This window comes from Kogia breviceps, chromosome 5 (assembly GCF_026419965.1).
Source record: "Kogia breviceps isolate mKogBre1 chromosome 5, mKogBre1 haplotype 1, whole genome shotgun sequence".
NCBI classification, from domain to species: domain Eukaryota; kingdom Metazoa; phylum Chordata; class Mammalia; order Artiodactyla; family Physeteridae; genus Kogia; species Kogia breviceps.
The window spans coordinates 5,629,056-5,651,686 of NC_081314.1; the positions used below are offsets into that span (position 1 = coordinate 5,629,056).

Consider the following 22,631-nt stretch of genomic DNA (forward strand, 5'->3'; position numbering starts at 1 on the left):
ATGCTTGGCCAAAGGCAAACAAACAAACAGAAACGCAGACTTTTTTCTTCTCGCTTTTTTTGGGACTAGGAAAAATGAAGTGAAGCAAGAGCTGGCCCAGTTTGCAGAGACCAAGTCAGGTTTGGCCTGGTCGGGTGGCGTTGGAGACCTTCGCGGGGATGATGGGGTACCTCACACAATAGCTCAACCTCCGAGGCGAGGTCAGTGAGTCACACCTTGGGGCTGTGTCCTTGAGTCACCCGCTTCCCAAAGAGGCTTTCTCCGAAAGTGGTGTATTCATAGTGTCCCCGACTTTCGCGCCCCAGGGACAAAACGCTGGTAAATAAACCCCTGCAGGAAGGAACTACGTAGATTACGGCCTCACGTGGGCGCACTCTGCACTTGGGGGCTGACAGCAGCTCTGCCCGGACCGAGCAGGTTCAGGAATAAACTCGCAGAGAAGCTGGTGATGCTCTGTGGAGAGGGTTCACGTAGATCGACGCCCACAGCTGGCCGCGGCGGAAGTGCCCGCCGACCTTTCACGCTGCTGCGGCTCCTAGTGCTGTTAATTTCAACAAGTAGAGCGTTCTTGGCACTGCAGGGAATGGAAATCGAGGATTAGAGCCTCGTAGTTAAAAATACAATCCCTGCCATTCATTCGGAATTCCAGAGAACTCTGAAATTTTTTGAATTGGCAAGTGAATGGTAGAGACCGGAAGCGTGCACCAAAATAATGCTTCTGGTCTGGTGTCGTCTTTTATTAGAGGATCCTAAAAAATCCCCTACTTATATATGAGTTATTAGTCCTGTGTCACAGACTGCAGCAGCTGTGTTTGATGAGCTGCCGAAGTGAAACTCTCACCGGAACCTTTTTTTTTTTTTTTTTTTTTGCGGTACGCGGGCCTCTCACTGTTGCGGCCTCTCCCGTGGCGGAGCACAGGCTCCGGACGTGCAGGCTCAGCGGCCATGGCTCACGGGCCCAGCCGCTCCGCGGCACGTGGGATCCTCCCGAACCGGGGCACGAACCCGCGTCCCCTGCATCGGCAGGCGGACTCTCAACCACTGCGCCACCAGGGAAGCCCTGACCGGAACCTTTTAACTATAAATTACTTGTGGTTTCAAAGAAGGATGCGCTTGCTCCGCCAACACACTTCTGTGGTGTGAACAGTCACCTTTATTGTACGACATGAGTCAGTTTTTATAGCTTTAGGACTTAATCTATGAATGATACGAATGTTTTGCTAATGGATGTGTCCTCTAGGTACATTTGCAGCCTGACTTTTACCTCTTTGTACCTTCTATTCTTACGAATCGGACTAGCAAGAGGTGGTGATGTTTAGGATTTGGGCAGAACAGAATAAGAATTGTAACCAATTGTAGTGCTATGAAAGCTGCTCTGGGACAAAGAGTCATCAATGGGGGTGACAATAGGAAGGATGGCAACTTGGGAGGGAGACTGGTGGCTTTAGAAAGAAAATAAAACATTAGCTATGGATCTGTTCAGCCAGCACTTTATTTCCGATTGTCAATGTGTTCAGAAGCCAAATACCCATTAACCACCTGGGCTGATAGGGTTAAACAGAGGGGAACAATTTACTGATGGCTACTAATCAGACCGGGTTGCCAGTTTAAACGTGGGCTTTGAGCTGCCACTGCCGTGGGGCTCCTACTGTAAGCAGCTGCCACCTCTCTCTGGGTTTGGTGACAGCAGAGGAACTAAAGAGTGTGCCTCTGGGCCTGGGAGAATTAGTAAGTGTATTCCAGCCGTCTTTGTTCTTGTGGGTAAGACCCACCTCTAGTGTCAGTCGGAAGAGCTAAGTATCACTGGCCAGAAAACCAAACACAACAAAAGGCGCCACTCAGAGAAATGCAAGGTATGAGTAAGATATGATGTGTCATTTCCTAGGTCTTGAAATTTAAATCAGAACACACTGCCTACATGTTTAATGTGATTGAAACACAGGCAGCATTTATCCCTGAAATACAATAAAAAAGTAAACCAGCTTTTAGTGTTTGTATTTTAATTCTAATTGCGGAAAATTTTCAAAACTTTAATGTGAGTCTTGGGTAAGTCTTCTTGCCATCTGGTATAGGATTAAACATTGGCATAGTATTTGTTGTCTGCTGACAGTGGTTCCAGTTTACTTGGCAAGCCCTGTCTGGGAAATTATCAACCTCATGCAAATCTGTCTCAGTTTTCATTTTTAACACTGATGAGTTTAATTGAACTGGTTCACAACAAGCAAGCTGCAAAGCTATTTCAATTAGCGGTTTTTATTTTATTTTTTTTTGCGGTACGCGGGCCTCTCACTGTTGTGGCCTCTCCCGTTGCGGAGCACAGGCTCCGGACGCGCAGGCGCAGCGGCCACGGCTCACGGGCCCAGCCGCTCCGCGGCATGTGGGATCCTCCCGGACCGGGGCACGAACCCGCGTCCCCTGCATCGGCAGGCGGACTCTCAAGCACTGCGCCACCAGGGAAGCCCTATATATACTTTTGTTAGAACATTAAGAGGGTGGTGAAGTGGCCTAGTAAGTAAAAAAAAAAAATTTTAATGTCTGATTTTTAAAAATAAGATACTTTACTTTTGCCCTCGATTGGTCTTGTGAATATTATGGGGGGTTGCAGGAGTATTGTTTTTCAAGTGCCTATAATGTGCAGGACACCTTGCTCCGCCCCTAGGGTCCTATCTATCATCAAAAGAGCTTATGTTCCATTGGAAGAGAAATAGTAACCGCCCCACCCCAGCAAGAAAGAATGAAGGGAGAGGTTAAAGAGAAACTGGGATTGGCCAGGGGATGAAGTCAAGCAGCACTGAATGTGTACTGAGTTTTGAGCCGGTCGGCCTTGGTTTTATGACCCCAGGTTGCCTTTAAATTCCCATCTCTTTGGTGTGGTTCTCTTTAACCACCTAGCTGGGCCTGGGTGGTAGAAAAGAAGTTGCTGCTTCTAAGTCCTGCCCTAATAGCTCGGTTGAGGTAGGGAGCCCTGAGTAATTTCTGACACTAACTAATGTGAAGCTCTAATATATTAAGAGAGGAGGAGGAGTAAAAAGGCTAAAACACTTATATTTGGAAATAAAATCTTTGCCCATAGAAATGAGCAAGCAGCTTATCATGTTGCTACGAACTCGAAATTCTTTCAAAATTAAGCACTTACAATTATTCCTATTTTTATATCTTTGTATGCTTCCAGCAATACAAAATGTATTGCATAGGCCTTCTCTATTTCAGAAAGTCTTTCTTGTGTGGCTTCCTTCCATAAAGTTAGTGTAATAGGTCATGAACTAGAGGGTAAGTTCGTCCAAAAACACCAGGCCTTTTCCTGGGCTATAAGAAGTCGGTGGATTCTATTTTTACAGATAAGATTTTATCTTTGCCTTTCACGGTCCCGCTCCCAGTCAGGATTTTATATTTACAAAACGCTGTTCATTTTTATGCCTACCAAGTGCACGTGCACAATAGATACACAATCCACTTGTTGAATAAACTTGAACCAAAGGTTGCCAGCCTTAGGCTGGAAGCTGGAGCTGCCTTTGGATTTTTTTTTTTTTTTTTTTGCTGTACGCGGGCCTCTCACCGTTGTGGCCTCTCCCGTTGCGGAGCCTGCGCTCCGGACGCGCAGGCGCAGCGGCCATGGCTCACGGGCCCAGCCGCTCCGCGGCACGTGGGATCCTCCCGGACCGGGGCACGAACCCGCGTCCCCTGCGTCGGCAGGCGGACTCTCAACCACTGCGCCACCAGGGAAGCCCCCTTCTGTGGATTTATTTGCTGAGGAAGTGAGCAGGGGAAGCCCAGTGAACTGGTCATGAAATTGGCAGGTGACTTGGCCGCTTACAGGTTTCCTAGAGCAGACCTTTCTCACCCTTGCAAGAAGGAACCGGAGCATTTGTTGGCTTTTTTACCCGTCTCACAGACGTGGGTGCTGAGACTAGGATGGGTTAAATGGCTTGTCCACGTAGATCACACAGGGTCAGAGCTGCATGGAAACTCAGGTATGTGTGACTCTAAGCCTGTGGTCTTTCCATAGTGTCTCATACTGTCTCCCAGTAGGCTGTCAATGGCCAGGGGGAACTAAGGATCCAGGGGTGACTTGGATCCCGGCTGTCCTTGGGATGAGTCTGGAGGTGGGTTGAAGAAGGGGTTGTCAGATAGAGAGGGTGGGGAAGGAATGGAGGGCAAGAGGGAAACCCGAGAGACTGGAGGAGAAGCCTGGAGGCCATTGTCCTCATCAAGGTGAAAGGTCATGCAGGGGGCTGGAAGGGTGGAAAGAGGAGCTAAATTAACAATCCCCTGGAGGCCGATGGGAGGGGCCAGGCCTCCCAGGAGAGGGTGGTAATGCTGCCCCCTCCCCACTGATTTCCATGACAATCTAACCCCCAACCTAGAATTTTCCTAATACATAAAATGACTTTCTCAACTTGTGTCTTTATTGAAGAACACATTAATTCCACAAGGAAAAATTATTTAACACGGCACAGTTTTCCATAAGCTACCATTTCCAGCCAAATGTCTTCTCAGAGAAATGCTGACCTTTGTTGCTCCTGGGCAAAATGCAGGTCCTCAGAGCTGAGGCGCTTTGCCGACCTGGGCATCACAGACCCTGATGTGGTTGGAGGTTTGTCCTTTATGAGACTGTGTAGAAAGGCATTATGGGAAGTAGTGGTCAAAGGGGCCCCCAAAGGAAGAGGAAAAGACTGCCCCGATTATCTTTCTTTCATCTACCATTTCCACTGCACACCACCCCAGGCTTCCAAGTGAAACCCTTGCAGACATTTTTTAAGTCCAGGAAAATTGTGTGTGTGTGTGAAGAAGAGTTTTTCTTTCTCTTAGAAACTGTCATTCCTTTTTCTTTATAAAAAGCATGGGGCCATGTAATTGAATCCATTTCCCTTCTTACTTTGGCCACTCAAAAATAGGAGCCAAATCTGTAGTTTATCTCCAATAACTTTTCAGTACCTATGACCTGCCTATCCATGCATCATTTTCCTTTTTGTTTTTTTGCACCTTCATGAGTGTTTTTGCTTTTACTTGTTATGAAAACAACACATTATCACTGTTAAAAACTGGAAGGTACAGAAGAGTTTAGATGAGGGGGAGAAAAAAGCCCCAGTGAGTATATTACTTGCATATTTCACCATAAATACTTGGTATTTCTTTGTTTTTGTTCCATTTTCATATGAAAACTGTATAGAATGTGTGGTCATAGAATACACGCTAATAGGCAGATTGAATATACATAGGTAAGTATATATAAATCTATAAAATTTTAAGAGAAACTAGACTTTTAAAATAGCAGACTTTTTCTTCCTCCTTTCCTCCCTCCCTCCCTCCCTCCCTTCTTCCTTGCTTTCTTTTCTTTTTATCGATGTTTTTTTTTCTTTTTTCCCTTAGACATTTTCTTGAAGTGGACTCTTGAAGGGAGTGACATCAGGGAGGGGTGGGGGTAGTTGGGAAATGGGGATTAATCTAGCTAAACTGTGGGTCCTGGCAAACAGTAAGGCTGCACTGAGAAATGCAAAAAAGGAAGTGACTCAGTAGCTCTGAGAGGAGCAGAGATGAGACGGCAGTGTGAAATAGCCAGTGCTTTATCCTCCGTTCGGGAATGGGGTGAGGGGAGCTAAGTGATTTGAACAATAAGAGAATTTAGTTTCCAAATCAAATCATGAGCAGTGGATTAAGTTCTTATGAGCAGTGCCCTTGCTGTTGGCATTCAGACCAGGAGCCTCCCTGGACATCACGTAAACCGAGCTTTAGAGCAAAGCTGCCGTGGGGTCGACGGATGGGCAGAGGCTGGGAGTTGGAGTGGCTTTCTTCTCAGAGTTGTTTCAGAGCGATGAGAACTGCTCGCGTATGAAAGGTTCCCTCTTGTACTCAAGTCTTTGGGGAATACAGTGAGTGACACTTTTAATTAACAAATCCGCTGGGAACAGAACTCCTTTAAAAGCCTTGGCTGGGAGTGGAGTTGGAGGGGTGGGCTGCGGAGACTCCCACGGTCCTGGGGGAGTTCTGGGGCGTGAAGCCGCGGCTGAGTTGTGCATCTTTGGGGTCGGATCTATCGGGATGAGGGCCAGAGTGTCCCCCCAGAAAGCCCTCACTTCTGTCCCAGGGGACGGAGGCTGCCAGCCTCCTCAGGCAGGCTGGGCTCCTCTACCACTCTGGGTGCGTGCGGGCCTTTCTGCTCTCCCCAGATTTGGGGATCCCAGCCCACTTGTTCAGAATGGGAGGGGAGCGTGGGAGACTGGCGTTTGGGAATGCATCATTCAGGTTCCTGTACAGTTCTGACCGCTGACAGATAGCTGAGTGTCTGTCCACAGCAGCATCCTTAAATGCCTTCCCCCGCACGGTGTACGTCACTGCGTCTCACCGGGGCTGCGCTCCTGCGGCTTCCACCGCGGTATCAATATCCATGGTGCCAGAGGTTCTAAGAAAGGCTCACGAAAGAGAGAGGGATACTTCCCCTCCTGGTACCACAGTGGAAAGTATTTCTGTAGGACGTGCCTACCTTGGGAAAACATGTTTTAGTGGTAAGAGTCCTGAAGGAATAGTTAGTCAAGGGGCTTCTTAACTCTTAATTACTTTGCTAAAGGGAGCTTGCTTAATTTTGACATCCTCATCAATTGTTTCCTCACTTGGAAGGCCTGTGACAGACCCCCTGAGGCTGGCCGAGTCTTCACAAGACCAAAAATTGACAAAGGATTTTATGCAAGCTTTGAACAGAATTACAGTTATTAAACTTGAAGGTGTAACTAAGACCGTTGTTTCTTTCTTTAGGCTTAGGTGTAATTGACTTTCATCTCTGTAGTTCGGCGCCTACCCACAACCCCCACCCCGTTTGTGTTTTTCTCAACAAAATCGTCTTGGTTTTTAATTTCTATTCCTCTCAGTTTATTTTTGATTATTTTTTAAAGACCACTGATGGCTCCTATAGTATGAAACTCAACAGTTAAACTTAATTTTGCCTCCTGTATGGAGGCTGACTTTTTTCTTTTTTTTAAATCATACTCATTTTAAAGGCCTTCTTGGGAAAACATCCAAGTTTTCACTCAAGGCAATGAATGAGCTCCCCATGGCAATAACTTCCAGTCTGGGATGAAGGACTCTGAAGAAGAATTTTAGCAGTGGCAGTATTCAGATGTGAGGAAACCGAAGCAAAAGAAAAGATAAATGCAACTCCAGTGCAAGAGATTGCACTGATTGAGGATTTAGCCTAATGATACTAATAGTGGTTTCCTAGCTAAGGATTCAAAGGAAGCCATTGTTATTCAAAAGCAAGGTGTGTTTGAAAGGAGCAATCTCTCTCCTTTTCACGTGGATCCGGAAAGGTCTATAGTGTGTGGGGTTGACCTTGCCCTTTGGTTTGGGAGAGACAGCCTAGTTACAAGGCTTGGAACAAAGGACTGACATTCAGCTTCTGCTATCAGAGTTCGTTGTCTTTGATAAATACAGAAAGATCTCTGATACAGTTCATAAAACAAGAATTGGGGCACCAAATGAATATGCTTATCTTTCAAAGAAAAACGTAGTAAACTCTCAAAAAAGAGTTTATGGAGTGGCACAGAGTCCTTAAGGCACCAGAAGTGACTTAAGATGTGGTCTGGAGGGAGGCAGACAAAGCTAGATGTCCCTTCCATCTTTTTTTTTTTTTTTTATCTTTTTTCTTTTTGGTTGCACCGTGAGGCATGTGGGACCTTAGTCCCCCGATCAGGGATTGAACCCGTGTCTCCTGCGGTGGAAGCGCAGAGTCGTAACCTCTGGACCACCAAGGAAGTCCCCCATCCATCCCTCTAAGGACATACTGGAAACTCTGGGTAGAAGCTGATGTCATGCTAGTTTCTCTGAGATTAAGTTGTAATAACAAACCCTGGAAGTTGTATGTGGCCAAAAGTCTAATCACGTCTCCTCCCTCAGAAACCTTTATGCCTCAGCATCTGGGTTTCCCCATTATCTGGCACTTCCTACACTTATTTCCTGTTACCCTGTTCTCCAGCTACACAGTTGGTACCTTGCATGGTAGAACATAAACTTCTTGAGGGTTTATGTATTACCTGTGTGGACCTCGCAATGTCTTAGCCTTTGTAAGAGCTCAGTAATGTGATGTTTATGAGTTTGGTTTCAGGGGCCCTGTCTTTGGCAGGGACAGGTGGAGGCATCCTCATTATGTCAGTTATATGATCTGGGAGAGTTTGGGGGAGCTGGCGGGCAGGAGCGCAGGGTCCGGCTTTGGGAGAGGGGTTTGCACTGTGGTATCCCAGTGCTTGGATGGCAGTTAGCACAGGGGGTTGGGGAACGTAGGCTCCTTGGACCGTGGGGAGGAACGCCGGGGCTTGTCCATCCCTGGTGTGGCAGAAAATCCTTAAGAGGGTGTTGACACATAGGGGCAGCTGGTCAACTAAGTCATGGACTTATGTTCAGAGAGTCCTCTGCAAAATCCCCAACGTGGCCCAACTTGGATGGAGGGTAAGTGGGCAAGCCTGACCTTGGCTGAAAACAATGTGTCAACCTCGTATAAGCAGATCCTAAGGGAAGAAGAGCCAGCATCATTTAGCTGTTGTGTTGTTGCTGGTGATGATGATATGGATAATGCTAACAATGAAAGAGATCATTGTTTTTCTTCTTTTAGTCACATAGAAAAAATCACCACATGGCAAGACCCTAGGAAGGCGATGAATCAGACCCTGAATCATATGAACCTCCACCCCGCTGCCACTTCCACACCAGCGCCCCAGAGGTCCATGGCCGTGTCTCAGCCGAATCTCGGTAAGCTTTGACCGGAGCTGGATAAACAAGCGTTCAACCGAGGGCCTCTGGAGCTCAGAAGCAGCTCTGGCTGCCTTAGTGACTACTCACGCGCCCAGATAGTATCTCCTCCTCCCTCTTGGCTGCATTGCCCTTTCACTGCCCTTGCCTTCTTTTCCTGGCCTCTCGGCTACACAGTTCGTGACACCGCTACCGGGGTTTACACTCCAGCTCCAGCATCCCCTCCAGTTGCATTTACTGAAGTTCTTTGAAAACTCACTCAGGCCTCCTGTCTTCATCCAGACCAAGGCAAGAAAGGCACTTGGCCCCTTTCTGTGAAATAGGTCCCTGAAGTCTGCCAAAGTGTACAGTTCTGGCCTCAGATCTCTTTGCCCCGCCCCGCCCCCCAACAATGTGTGATTAACACCAGACCAGGTGTTTTCTTGCCTTATCTCGTTCAATCCACACAACAGCCCTACAAGAAGTGACAGTATTCCCATTGTATAGATGCAGAAGCTTCCCCAAGTCCGAGCTTGCGGGCTGGTAGAGCCGGAGTTGGAACGGAGGCTGGGGCATGCATTCAACCCTCACATAATCTGTGGGTGGCTTCTCCCCACACCTGCCCTAGGATCGGACGGCTCACATTTCACTTCATTTTGAATAAGTGTGATTTTAAACTTGAGAGTCGTTTCTGCTAATTGCCTTTACTTCAAAAGAAATACAGTTCTGCCCACTGGAGAGAATCAGATGTGAGTGAATAGGGTCCTGCAGCAGAGCAGAGCCGGCCAGCTTTTGCTGTCAGTCATTCTCTCTCACCCCCAAAGGCTAAAAATAAGAGGGCCAATTCTGAAGTTTTTAAAAAGATGGTGCCATTTTCAGGTAATGTTTCCATTTAAGATCAGATATCCAGATACTGCTTTATACACAGAACAGAATTTTAGAGAATGAAAAGAATCTCCTGTTGGATTTTCAGGAATGAACAGGATAAAAATGGAAGCAGTTTCCTGGATGCCCTTCTTTTATAACTGTGGCTTAGCCATGGTGAGTATGGACTCAAGGAGACCTGAGTCAGTATATTCAAGTGACTCTATTGTCCCTTCTTCCAGGAAGTCTGGATCTACCATTTTAAAGCTTGCAGAGGTAAAATATATACAAAAAGCAAAGGACTCAGAACAACCTCTGTTGTGTTTCGTATCTAAAGGGTAGATCAAGGAAAATGGTGCTACTGCTTCTACACGCAGTGGTAAACCAAAGCTTCCGGTGAGTCACTTGTCCCCAGTATATAAGAGCTCAAGTAGAAGGCAGATGCAAGTGTAGCAAAGAAACCACAAATTAGGTAGCATTAGACTAGTTTCAGGGTTTCTTTAGCCATTTAATTTTTATTAAAAGTTCTAAGAGCTGATTATTAAATTATTAATGTTAACTTTATAATCGATTATAATTGGAAAGGAACTTGCATGGACCTGGTTAAAAATATTCAAACAGTTTTTTCAAAGGGCTGTGCAAAAAGTAAGTCTTCCTCTGATTCCCACGCCTCAGTCTGGAGTCAGTCAGTGTTTCCAGTTATGTGTATGTTTCTTCACATAACTTGCTAGCACATTATACCCACTGTTCTGCACCTTGCCTTTTTCTTTTCTTTTTTGCTCATAATATATTTATTTATTAAAAGCTTTAGTGGAGTATAATTGCTTTACAATGGTGTGTTAGTTTCTGCTGTATAACAAAGTGGATCAGCTGTATGTATACATATATCCCCATATCCCCTCTCTCTTGCGTCTCCCTCCCACCCTGCACCTTGCTTTTTTTCTACTTCTATATCCGTATACACAAAGCTGCCTCATTTTTTTTAATTGCCCAGTAGTTCACCATGTTGCTATGCTATAATTATTTAACTAGCCTCCATCTGGTGGGTACTTGGGCTTAGTGTGTTAGTGCACCCAGTATTGGAGTGAAGATCCTTGTTTGTGCGCTCTCATGTACTTTCCTTAACTGTACAAAATTGCATAATGAGTAGGAAGTGGACTAAATTAGAAGGACCTTGAATGCTAAAAACTTAATACTGAAGGCACATGTGAGTCTGCCCTCCCCCCATCCCCCCACGCACTAAAAGCCCAATTGCTGGTAAAGTTTATCTAAAGAAATTGTAATCTGAATGTCTGAAACAGGTTTACCTGTGGCTGAATAAAGTACCTTTTTCCAGATTTTTAATAAATCGGGGCAGTAAATTTCTCAAGACACACATTCTGGGGTTTTTCCAATAATATTGGAATATTTGCCCATTATAAAATGCGTTGCTAGCCTCCCGAGAATCACAGATGTGTCCCAAATTTGGAAATAAAACAGGGAATGCAAAGTAAGCTCCAAAGACTGGGGGTAATTTAGAGAGTCACAATATGGTCCTAATAATAAATGATTTACTCAGAGTATTTTATTTTAAGCTATAGCTCTGCCTGTAGTTTATACTCTTTATTATCAACCTTTAAAAATAGAAAGAGCAGATCTTTCTACTTATTTTTTTTTGAGGTTTAGTATGTGGTATTTTATTTTCATTATTTTAGAAATAATAAGTGTACATCTGTGTTTACATATATTATACCGACGTCATACATTAGCATATATATATATATATATATATATATATATATATATATATATAGTCAATATTTGGAATATGATTCAAAACTTCTATGTCGGTTTTACGTCAACTGCATTTTTTTTCTTTTTACCTTTTAACCAGAGAAGATCCTTCTCCTCCTCCTACTTCTTCTTAAATCTAGAATTTTGGTCTTTTCAATGGCATACATCTGACAAATAAGTGAACTTAAGTGATGTGTCCCCTTCACTGATAGGTATTTATGTACAAGTGAAAATGATGTCAAAATGCAATAACATTACTGTCAGGTGATAGAATTAGTAATAAGCTAATTTAATGTACTTCTGGAACTATGATATAATCAGTGACATAGCAAAACACATTCAGTAATAAACCTTATATTGTGATTCCGTGTTTTTCTGTGTGTTAGTGATGGACTTGGGAGTGAGACTGTCAGACTTTGAATCTCAGCTCTGCCTATTGGTGACTCTGTTAAGTCACTTAATTGTGCCTCAGTTTCTCCATATGTAAAATGAGGATTATATTTATAGTGTGAGGAGGTTGTATGAGTTTATAAGTAAAGTGCATAGATCCATGCCTGGCACGTAATGAAATGTTATATCATTATTGTTCTTTGTGGAAAGAAAAGTTTTATGTTTTATTTAACTATAGAATGTAAGATTTGAAGACAATTTCATTGTTCATCTTAAAAGCTCTCACAAAAATATTTATTTTAGGCTGGTTGGTGTACAAAGCGCTTTAAATTAGGAACTCTGTATTTTTTTACTTTCAGTGAGGATAGCGCCCCCTGGTGGAAATGTTTCAGTCCTCCCCGGCCACCCCGACGCCCGGCTCCCGAAACTTCTTGTCAGTGGATATCTTATTTTTTCAGTAGCTCTATTCCTGAAATGTGGGTTGTAAGGCAACCCATATTTTAATTGGGAGAGAAGGGGGATCCATCACTCAAAGGCATCCTGGAGTGAGTGACTTTGTGAGCGTACTTTTGTCAGGCTGCCTCAGAATCCAGTGAAAAGGCATCTATCTCTTGGTAGGATGGCAGATTGACTGTATCTAAACTCACTCTCTTTTCAAACAACGCTGCAGTAAAACGAAACAGACTCTCAAGGGGTTATTTCAAATAGCCCTCTCCAGCTTGGTCTAATTTTTAACTGAAATTTTTGTTTTTGTATTTACCAAGTCAGTTTGTCAGGTTTTTTTCCAATTTGATTCTGTTTGAGCAAGATGGGTCCCCTTTGCGTCTGAGTCCCCAGAGATACCCAGTGAATGGAAGGTTTTGGAGAACTTTAGATAGCGAAGAGGAGAGATTACCACTGGGTGGAGGCCGTATCACTTGGGGGCTGACAACTTGTTTGAAATCCTCACTTTTATGTAACACAGTGAAGGGGGGAAACTACTATATGTGTGAAAGTTGATTTTTTTTCATGACACAAATCAGGTAGGATCTCATCTCTTTTAAGTGGGTTGTTGGTAGGATTAATTACTTTTAATAGCCACTAAATTTTATTGAAGGAGGGGAAAAAATGAAACAAACAGAAAAAAAAAAAAAGGACTCTACACAGGCCATATTATAATATATAAAACAATGGGCTCGGGGCAGGTGGAACCTGCTAAGGAAACCAGTTAGGTTGTTAGGGCTGGTGCGGGTGGTGTGGAGGGCAGGGACCTCTTTGTATAGTGGTTAATGGAAAGGCTTGGAGTCAGAACTGAGTTTCTCTTGGGTTAGACATTTACTAGTTTCGTTTCTTATTTAACCTGGGTCTCATTTTCCTTGTCTGTAATATGGTGATAATGATAGTCTCTTCCCCATAAAAGTTTTGAGTATTTAGGTATTCCATGACTTGGTACCTGGCATAGAGAAAGCTCCCCACGAAATATATTGTTATAACTATTATTATGAGCTAGTAGCCTGTTTTTTCCTCACTTTTCTGGCCTGTGTGTAGCCAGAGGAAAAGCCTGTGGTGTGTGCGATAGAAAGCCATCCTCTTTCTTCTCCCTCAGGAAAACCCAACCTCAGTTCCTGCAGCTTTGATCTTTTGGACACTTTTGCGTACTCGTTGGGAAAATAATCTGGCAGCCCAGGCGGTGACTGGGAGAAGCCGAAGAGGCTCCCGCTCGAGCCCGGGCTTGTTCATGGGGCGAGGGAGTCTGTGAACAGGAGGTTCACCTCGAGGTCCACCTGAAGAACCTTCTCCCTGTGCAAGTGTGATGGTGTCCAGGTCTTCCTATCTCTCAGCACACGGGGACTGAAATCGTCCAGTAACTTAAAATCTCCCCATATTTTAAGACGTCTTTGCAGAGAGAAAGTGACAGGCCGTTTTGCCTTCATCAGCCGTGGTGTGTGCTGGCCTCCTGTCACACATTAATGGACCCCCTTGCTGGAATGAGGCCCTGACCTGGGGTGCCAGTATCCTCCCAGACAGGACAGGAAAAATAAAGACTGTGTAACAACTTAACCAGACTGCCAGCCCTAGCCAGTTCAGAAACCGCTGGTAAAGTGCAGCCAGAGTGTATTTTTAATGCTATAGGAATTTTCTAAATATCACACACACACTCCCCCTTTGAAGATGTGCCATCCACCAGGCCAGAGTCTGTCCTCCAGGTCTATCTTGATCTGTATTTCAAATTGTAAACACATGTGTGGTTTTCTTGCTTGCTTTTTTTTTTTTTTTTTTTTTTTTGCAGGGTATGCTTTTCAAGACAAGATGGAAAATCTAGTCTCTGCTCAGTTTGCAAAGTTGGCTCCTTTGTCCCTCTAGGAAGTGTACAAAGGCACTTGAAGACATTTTATCAAAAGCAAATAAAATAGCTAAGGGACACCGCAGCCTAGTGTTGCTGAAAGCATGTAGAGAGGTATCCTGAAAGTTAGATTTATACATAGGCTATCTTATTTTTGTCTTTTTCCAGTAGTTTTCTTCTAATCAAATTTATGTAGTGAGTTTGTGGCAGACACATCTGGCTACTGTGATTTTTTTTCCAGCTCTGATGTTCTCACTACTTTTTGAACTTTGTGGTTTCCGCAGCATGAATTAGCCTAACACACACAAGCACATACACACACCAAACCCAAGACAACTGAAAAACCTCCACCCTTATGGGGGAGGGTGGCGTGATGGGGCTCTGGTAAGAGTGCTGTGGTGGAAGTGAGTCTTTACAGAAGGGAAGGAAGACGGGCAGGTACAGGGAAAGAGGAAGGGGTTCTGGTTACAATGTTTTTTTGTTCTTGATGAAAAAAAAGAGAGAGCAGTTTTCTAAATGCTGTAGAAAATCAATATTATTTTCTTAGAGAGATTGGGAGGAATCCATCAATTGTCGGAATTTAGTCTGTTGGCGTTATCGAAGACCACTCTTCAGCGTCTCCTAAAGGAGATTCATTACACTTCCTACCTTTTAAGGCTTTTAAAGCTTATGTGAAATGGGGGCCAAACACAAATAATTAAGTCAACTGATTCAATTCTTCTTGTGCAATAAAGCGGTACGTAATAGTCGATAAAGAAATGAGCCTAGGGCTTCCCTGGTGGCGCAGTGGTTGAGAATCCGCCTGCTGAGGCAGGAGACACGGGTTCGTGCCCTGGTCCGGGAAGATCCCACATGCCGCGGAGCGGCTGGGCCTGTGAGCCATGGCCGCTAGGCCTGCGCGTCCGGAGCCTGTGCTCAGCAACGGGAGAGGCCACAACAGTGAGAGGCCCGCATACCACAAAAAAAAAAAAAAAAAAAAAAAAAAAAAAAAAAAAAAAAAAAAAAAAAAGAAATGAGCCTTGTGTTTTCTTGAATCTCTCTTCTGTATCAGTATTCGTTCATCTATGTGCCTATGCATTAAGATTACGTGATGAAGACTTATAGATTTTATTACACAACATTTAGAAAGGTAGCAAATCTCTTCTTTGATAAGAAGTCTTAAGAGCCATGAAAAATGTTGGATGCCAAAATTTTCCAAAGAAAATATCCCCCAAGATAAAATTCCCAAGTAGTTGCTAGATGAACACTTTGGAAAACTGTACACAAAGATGCCCCCTCCCCCCAATTAAATGCCTGCAATAGGAAAATAAATATATTTGTAACAAATAATAGTTATAGGACTATATGGCACATGGAAAACTTTATTATATCAGTCTGATTTGATAAAGCAGCAAAATTGTTTATACTATGATTATAATTTTGTTTTTTTTTAAAAAGACTTTGTTTAGATTTTCTTTTCCCACAAGACGATGCTCTCCACCTGTGTATTTCTAGCCCATGGCCAAGTGCATTATGCATCACAGGTGCACCACTTAGTAGAATAAATGTATTGAGTAAATCAATTATGTATTTGTAGATGTTCACAGAGATTATAGTAAGGCTTTTGAATTGGGGGTGGTCCCCTTAATTTTCTCTGTAATATGGTGATATTCGTTTTATAACAGACAAAAGGAAAAAAAAAGGAGAACCATTTGGTCGGTGCCTTGAGCTTTTTATGGTGGGAGAGGAGGATGGGGTATAGGGAAGGAGGCTCTAGGCCTCGTGTGCAATAGAGACAGAGCCATGAATCGTCAAGCTTCTGCAGCCGAGTCTACCTGTGGCAAACAAGTCATTCCCTGGTCTCTAAGATCCGTGTTTCTTCAAGTGGAGGCCCAGGTCTAGCACGGGTCGGATTCCTTGGGCCATTTGTTACACATACATCTTCAGAGTCCAGTAGGAGCCTGATTGCTCCCCAAAGAGCAGTCATGGGCAGCTGCTGGCAGAAATGCTGCCTGGACCCCACCCCTGCTAAATCCTGTCTCAGACCATGTAGGGTGGAGTCTAGGAACGGGTGCTGTTTTCAAGTGCTCAGATACCTCTGGTCACCAGCCAAATGCAGGAACAGCCATGGAACTCTGTGCCTTAGTACAGAGATTGGAAACTGCCGTCAGAACAACTGGCAAAAACGCACTCAGAGATCCAGTCTATTTTTTGTTCTTTTTTTATTTTTGCGGTACGCAGGCCTCTCACTGTTGTGGCCTCTCCCGTTGCGGAGCACAGGCTCCGGACGTGCAGGCCCAGCGGCCGTGGCTCACGGGCCCAGCCGCTCCGCGGCACGTGGGATCCTCCCGGACCGGGGCACGAACCTGTGTCCTCTGCATCGGCAGGCGGACTCCCAACTGCTGCGCCCCCCAGGGAAGCCCCAGAGATCCAGTCTTTAACTTGAGTTACCTGAAAAGAACACCAAGTGTGCTCACCAACTTTGTTTTCTTTAATTGAGGTGTAGTTGATGTATAATATTGTCTAAGTGTCAGGTGTACCACACAGTTATTCACAATTTTTAAAGATTATACTCCATTTATAGTTATTTCAAAATATTGGCTCTATTCCCTGTGTTGTACAGTATGTCTTTGCTGCTTATATATTGTATACATAGTCGTTTGTACCTTTTAATCCCCTACCCCTATCTTGCCCATACCCGCTTTCCTCTCCCCACTGTTTGTTCTCTGTATCTGTGAGTCCTGTTTCTGTTTTGTTATATACATTCATTCGTTTTATTTTGTAGATTCCACGTATAAGTGATAACATATAATATTTATCTTTCTCTGTCTGACTTATTTCACCAACTTTTAACTGTGATTTTTGCCTGAAATAGACATGTATGGTGACATTGGCATTTGTCACTTTGGCACTTGGTGTCAGTGCCCACCTGAGCTTTGGGCATATGAATGCTGAAGCCACTTTCCAGAGAGTTCTGACCCCAGTCATACCAAGTAAACTTCAAAAACTAGGGGAGACGTTACAGTTTGGCATCTAGATGATTGAAGTGTATTGTCTAAATTCATAGGGTCAGTGTCTAAACCCATCTTGAACCTGGCCAGCTGAGAGCTGACCGAAGAGTCAGGCCTCTGCACGCTTAAAGCCCTGAAAAATGCTAGAGGGGCACCCCATACCCCAAAGAGGCACAGGGTCTCTTAGGAAAGAGGTAAAGGCCAGGTCAAGCCTTTCCTTAGTCCCTTCTTTGTGGGCACGACCTTCATTTACTTTTTTTTTTTTTTTTTTAATGGAGTCTGATCTCTTCACTGAGCTGCGGGCCTCTGTTTCGAGTTTTAAAAATAATTGGGACAGTTTTAGTACTATCTGCTGGCTGACTTCCAGTAGTTTGTCCCCAGGAGCTGCCTTGCTGTGGAGAATGTTGCCCAGTTAGAGTTCCAGTCAGAGGGATTCTGGGATATGGCTTGTCATTCGGCCACTTGTTCCAAATTGATAAGTGTTGAGTGACATTTGGACACTTTTCTTTGATCTCCTCTTTGGGGCACCTGGTGGTGGTGTCCCCACCTGATCATCCCCTCCCCCACCCTGTATCAACTGCAAGATTGATTTCTTCTTCCTTTCTGGAAGTCTAAATTTATTCCCGGGGTGTTTTGTAGTTGCTGGTGGTCAGGAACAGCTGTTCCGCCACGCTTGACTCTGGGTAATTCTCTGTGATGAAGTCAGCAAAAATAATACCGTAAGAGAAGCCAGGAAAACAAAAGCCTTCATGGTCTTTTCTCATTAAGTGCACTGAAGAGAGGAAGATCAGCCATCTCCCTGGTTTAAAAAAAAAAAAAAAAAAAAAAACGCAGGAAAAATTAAGATTCGAAAACATATTTGAGGCAGCAAGATTCAAGAATGTTATTTTCTTCCCATGTTATGTAATTACTACTTGGTCATTGTAGACAATACTGATCAGCAAAAAATGAGAAAATAAAAAACACTGTAATCTGACCATTCAAAATCACACTAACGTTGTCTCATATTTGTCTTTTTTCAATACAAATGTGAACAAAAGAGGTTGGAGAATCCTCTGCGTTCTTTTCTGTAGCCTGCTTTTTTCACTTAATGTATCATGGGCATCTTTCTGTTTCAATAGATATTTTTTGATTAGCTGTTTTTATTGGAAGAGTAACACAAACATGGTGAAATATTCAAACAGTCCTAAAGAGCATTCAAGAGAAGTAAGTCTCCTTCACACCAGGACCCCCCGCCCTTCTCTCCTCCCCAGGGAAACCACTATTACCGGCTTCCACAGTACAGTCTTCTCTCTTCCCCCGGTAACCACGGGGCATTGGTTCCAGGACCCCCACTATACCAAAATCCAAGGATGCTCAAGCCCCTTGCATAAAATGGCGCAGTGCAGTCCGCCGTCTGTATCCGTGGTTCCGCATCTGCAGATTCAGTTTCTATCCAGTTGGTTGCATCCGTAGATGCGGAACCCGCGGATACAGAGGGCCATCTGTATTCCAGAAATACTCTACATACATATGTGTGGTTGGATGTATGCGCCTTTTTAAAACTTAACATATCTTAGAGAACTTCCTAAATTAGCACTTATAGATGTATTTATTCTTTTCTAGCAGTAAATAATACTCCATTTCTACTGATGAACCATAATTATTCAACCAGTCCCCTAGGCTGGATATTTAGGTTCTTTGCTGATTGTTTACTATTATTAAACAATGCCACGATGTGCGTCCCTGTATGTAAACCCTTGCGCCGTATGCTGTTTATGTATAGGATAATTTTGCAGAGGTGGAATTCCTGGGTCAAAGGTTATGTGCATTTAAAGTTGTAATAGATGTTCCAATTCCCTCCAAAAACATTACACCAATTTACACTCCTGCCAACAGTGTATTAAAGTGTTTCTTTCTCCCTACTCTGGCCAATAATGTTAATTATCAAACATTTTAGTCTTTATAATTCTGATAGGTACAAACTAGAGTCTCATTGTTTAGTTTATACGTGTATTTAAGTTATGAATGGACTTGGGCATATTTCTTTCTAAACACCATTACATCATGTTAATGACTGTACAATATGCCATTGTGTGACTCTACCATTATTTATTTAACCAGTTCTTTTATCGAGGGACATATAGATTGGTTCTATTTTTTATTATTATAAATGATATTGCAGTAAATATTCTTGTATGGAAATTTTTCTGCCTTCCTTAATTTCCTCATTTTTTTCCAGTTTCTTTGGAATGTTAATTTGTTAGGAAAGTATGAGAATTCCTTTAAAAAAAATACAAGTTTTGACCTGGTTTACTTTCATCGAACTAAGTAAGTAATTGTGTGCAGGTCCACTGTGTGTGTTGGGGAGGATTTGTTTGGGCTGCTACTTTCTTTTACAAAAAAATGATTTAAGGTTGCCACATAAAGTGTATTTTTAGCCAGGCACCTAGCTTTCCCACTAGTTCTGGTTTTCAGCTTGCATATCCATATGTTTTTGACTAAGCCATAAATGGAAGTTTCATTTGAAGTTTGCTTTCCAGTACATGTCATGCATTTCATTCCATATTATTTTCGTCCTTTTCCTTTCCAGTATTATATTTCTCAGGCACCAGTGAAGAGTGAGTTTTCAGTTTTGCCAAGAGTTAAATATTTGCAGAGATGGAAAAATAAAGTAAAAAAAAAAAAAAAAAAAAAAAAAAGAAAAATTAATGTGGCTGATTTAGTCCCGGCTCACAAGACTTTCATATAGCTGCTTCAAAGCTTACATTTTAAATATCAAGACAAATATCCTATTTTCACTCTTATCAATTGCCATAATGCCTGAATTAATTAGAATGGAAGTATCATTTCTCCCCACATGGAATTAGATCACCCCATCCTAGCAAAATGAATGCTCAGGGCGGCTGCAAATGGAAGTTCCTTCTCCAGACTCCACTCTGCCTTTCTTAGCTTGTCCAGTTTTCCTTTTATCGAGAAGGCCAACATGGAACAGTTTCTTCACCTGTGATCCTGGGAAGTGAGGGCCTTTCACCCCAGGACCTCAAGCTTTATAGTCAACTAACTCTTGGAGCCCAGGTTCTACCCAACTTGTCATTCTTTAGTTCAGCGTCTTGTTGTTAGGTACAGTTTTCCAGAGCTGTTTCTTCTGAAAGACCAGTCCCATGGGATACCTCTTTGTCCTGTCTTTCCAGGCTCTCTATTTTTAAAAAATGAGATTTTTTTTCTCTTTAAAAAATATTGAGATGTAATTGACATAAACATTTTATTAGTTTCAGGTGTACAGCACAGTGTTTTGATATGTGTATATGTTGTGCAGTAGTCATGACAATAAATCCTTTTTTTTTTTTTTTTTTGGCCATGTCACACGGCATGTGGGACCTTAGTTCCCCCACCAGGGATTGATCTGGCACCCCTTGCATTGGAAGCGCGGAGTCTTAACCACTGGACCGCCAGGGAGGTTCCGTGACAGTAAATCTAATTAACATCCATCACCACACATAGTTTTTTCTTTTTCGTGTGATGTGTCGACTGAAAAAAAATCGCACAACCTAGAAGCTGAGAATTATGTTTTATTCGGGGACCTTACTGAGGACTATATAGCCCAGGAGACAGCCCCTCAGATAGCTCTGAGGGGCTGTTCTGAAGAGGTAAGGGAGGAGCCGGGATATATAGGAGTTTTTGCTGAAAAAAAAAGAACATAGTCACACAGCAAAAGATTACTACTAATCATAAGAAACAGACATCTCAAGTTACTGATTTTAGTGCTTTTCTGTATATGGGAAGGTGCAGGAGTCTGGACTCATTGAAACTATTCCTTTGATTTACATGTTGATCATCTAGAGCCAGCATCCCTTTTTTCTCCATCCCGAGTCCTCCTCGGGACTCACCACTGAGATCGGCTGCTGGCTTGAGACCGGGCACCACTCTTTGTTTACTGAAATGGCAGCCAAAAGTATTTCTGTCCACAAATAACAGTTGGTGTCGGGGATGGAGGTGGCCAGGCTGGGAGGAGTGGTGAGTGTGAGGTATCAGGATCATGTAGCACCTGTTACAATTAGGGTTCTCTCCCTCCACACCCCAGTCAGTTCTCAAGACCACTGAGTAGTAGCAGTTTGCTCGAAGAGAAATAACATCACAGCACAAGGGCCTGTATGCCACACGGTTTGTCTGGACTCTGCCGGGCTGAGAATTTTCAATCTCCAGGGAGGTTAGGGTGTGTTTAGGAGAAGTTTTTTCTTTGCTGTAATATGTCACCTTTTATTTTGAAATAATCTAAAACTGACAGAAGAGTTTCAAATATAGTACAAGGAACTCCCACATACCTTTTGCCCACATTTGCCTTTGTTAATTGTTTATGGTTTGCCTCATTTGCTTATCTCTCTTTTTCCGTATGAAGATGTATTTTATATATATATATATATATATATATTTTTTTTTTTTTCTGAACTCTTCAGGACTAAGTTGGAGATGTAATGCCCTTTTCCTTGTAAATACTTCAGATCATATTTTCTAAAAGGATGTGTTCTTACTTAAGCACAGTACAGGAAGACCTCATATTAACTGGGCTTCACTTTCGTGCTTCACAGATACTGCATTTTTTACAAATTGAAGGTTTGTGGCAACCTTGCATCACACAAATCTATCAGCACCATTTTCCCAGCAGCATTTGTTCACTCTGTGTCTCTGTGCCACATTTTGGTAATTCTTGCAATATTTCAAACATTTTCATTATTATTATATTTGTTATCATGATCTGTGATCAGTGTACTTTGATTACTAATGCAAAAAGATTGACTCACTAAAGGCTCAGATGAGGGTTAGCATTTTTTAACAATAAAGTACCTTTTAATTAAGGTATGTACTTTTTTTAGACATAATGCCATTGCATTATATATATTGTCTGTCTGTGTGTGTGTGTGTATATATATATATAAAATAAACTTAAAAGACTACAGTATAGTATAAGCATAACTATTATATGCACTGTGAAACCAAAAAATTTGTATGCCTTGCTTTTTTGCAGTGGTCTGGAACCGAACCCTCAATATCTCTGAGGTATGCCTGTATGGTATGAAAATCATGAAATTTAACAGTGGTACGATACTGTTGTCTAATCCACAGTCAATATTTGAAATTTCGTTTGCCACAATAATGTCCTTTTTTCCCCCCTAAATATTTATTTATTTGGTTGCATCAGGTCTTTGTTGCAACAGGTGGGCTCTTTAGTTGTGGCTCACCGGCTCCTTAGTTTTGGCATGCATGTGGCATCTAGTTCCCAGACCAGGGATCGAACCCAGGCCCCCTGCATTGGGAGCGTGGAGTCTTAACCACTGCGCCACCAGGAGAGTCCCCACAGTAATGTCCTTTATGGCCTTTTTGGTTTCTGGTCCAGAATCTACTGAAGGTCATGCATTGCATTTAATTGTCCTGTCTCCTTAATCTCTTTTTACCTAGAATGATTCCTCAGCCCTCGTGTTTCTGGACCTTGACATTTTTGAAGAGTATGGGCCAGTTATTTTGAAGATTGATTTTACTTTGGTTTTGTTTGGTGTTTCTTCCTGGTTTAGATTTAGGTTATACATTTTGGGCAGGAG

The 22,631-nt window shown here is 43.0% G+C and overlaps 1 protein-coding gene across 1 annotated transcript in view; it reads left to right on the forward strand.

Moving 5' to 3' along the window:
• The window catches only part of WWTR1 (WW domain containing transcription regulator 1), a 133,855-nt gene that overhangs the window by 73,125 nt on the left and 38,099 nt on the right, over window positions 1-22,631 (forward strand). The window contains exon 3 of the mRNA XM_059064201.2: window positions 8,600-8,736. Coding sequence (XP_058920184.1) covers window positions 8,600-8,736 — 137 coding nt within the window. The remainder of the gene's footprint in view (window positions 1-8,599; window positions 8,737-22,631) is intronic.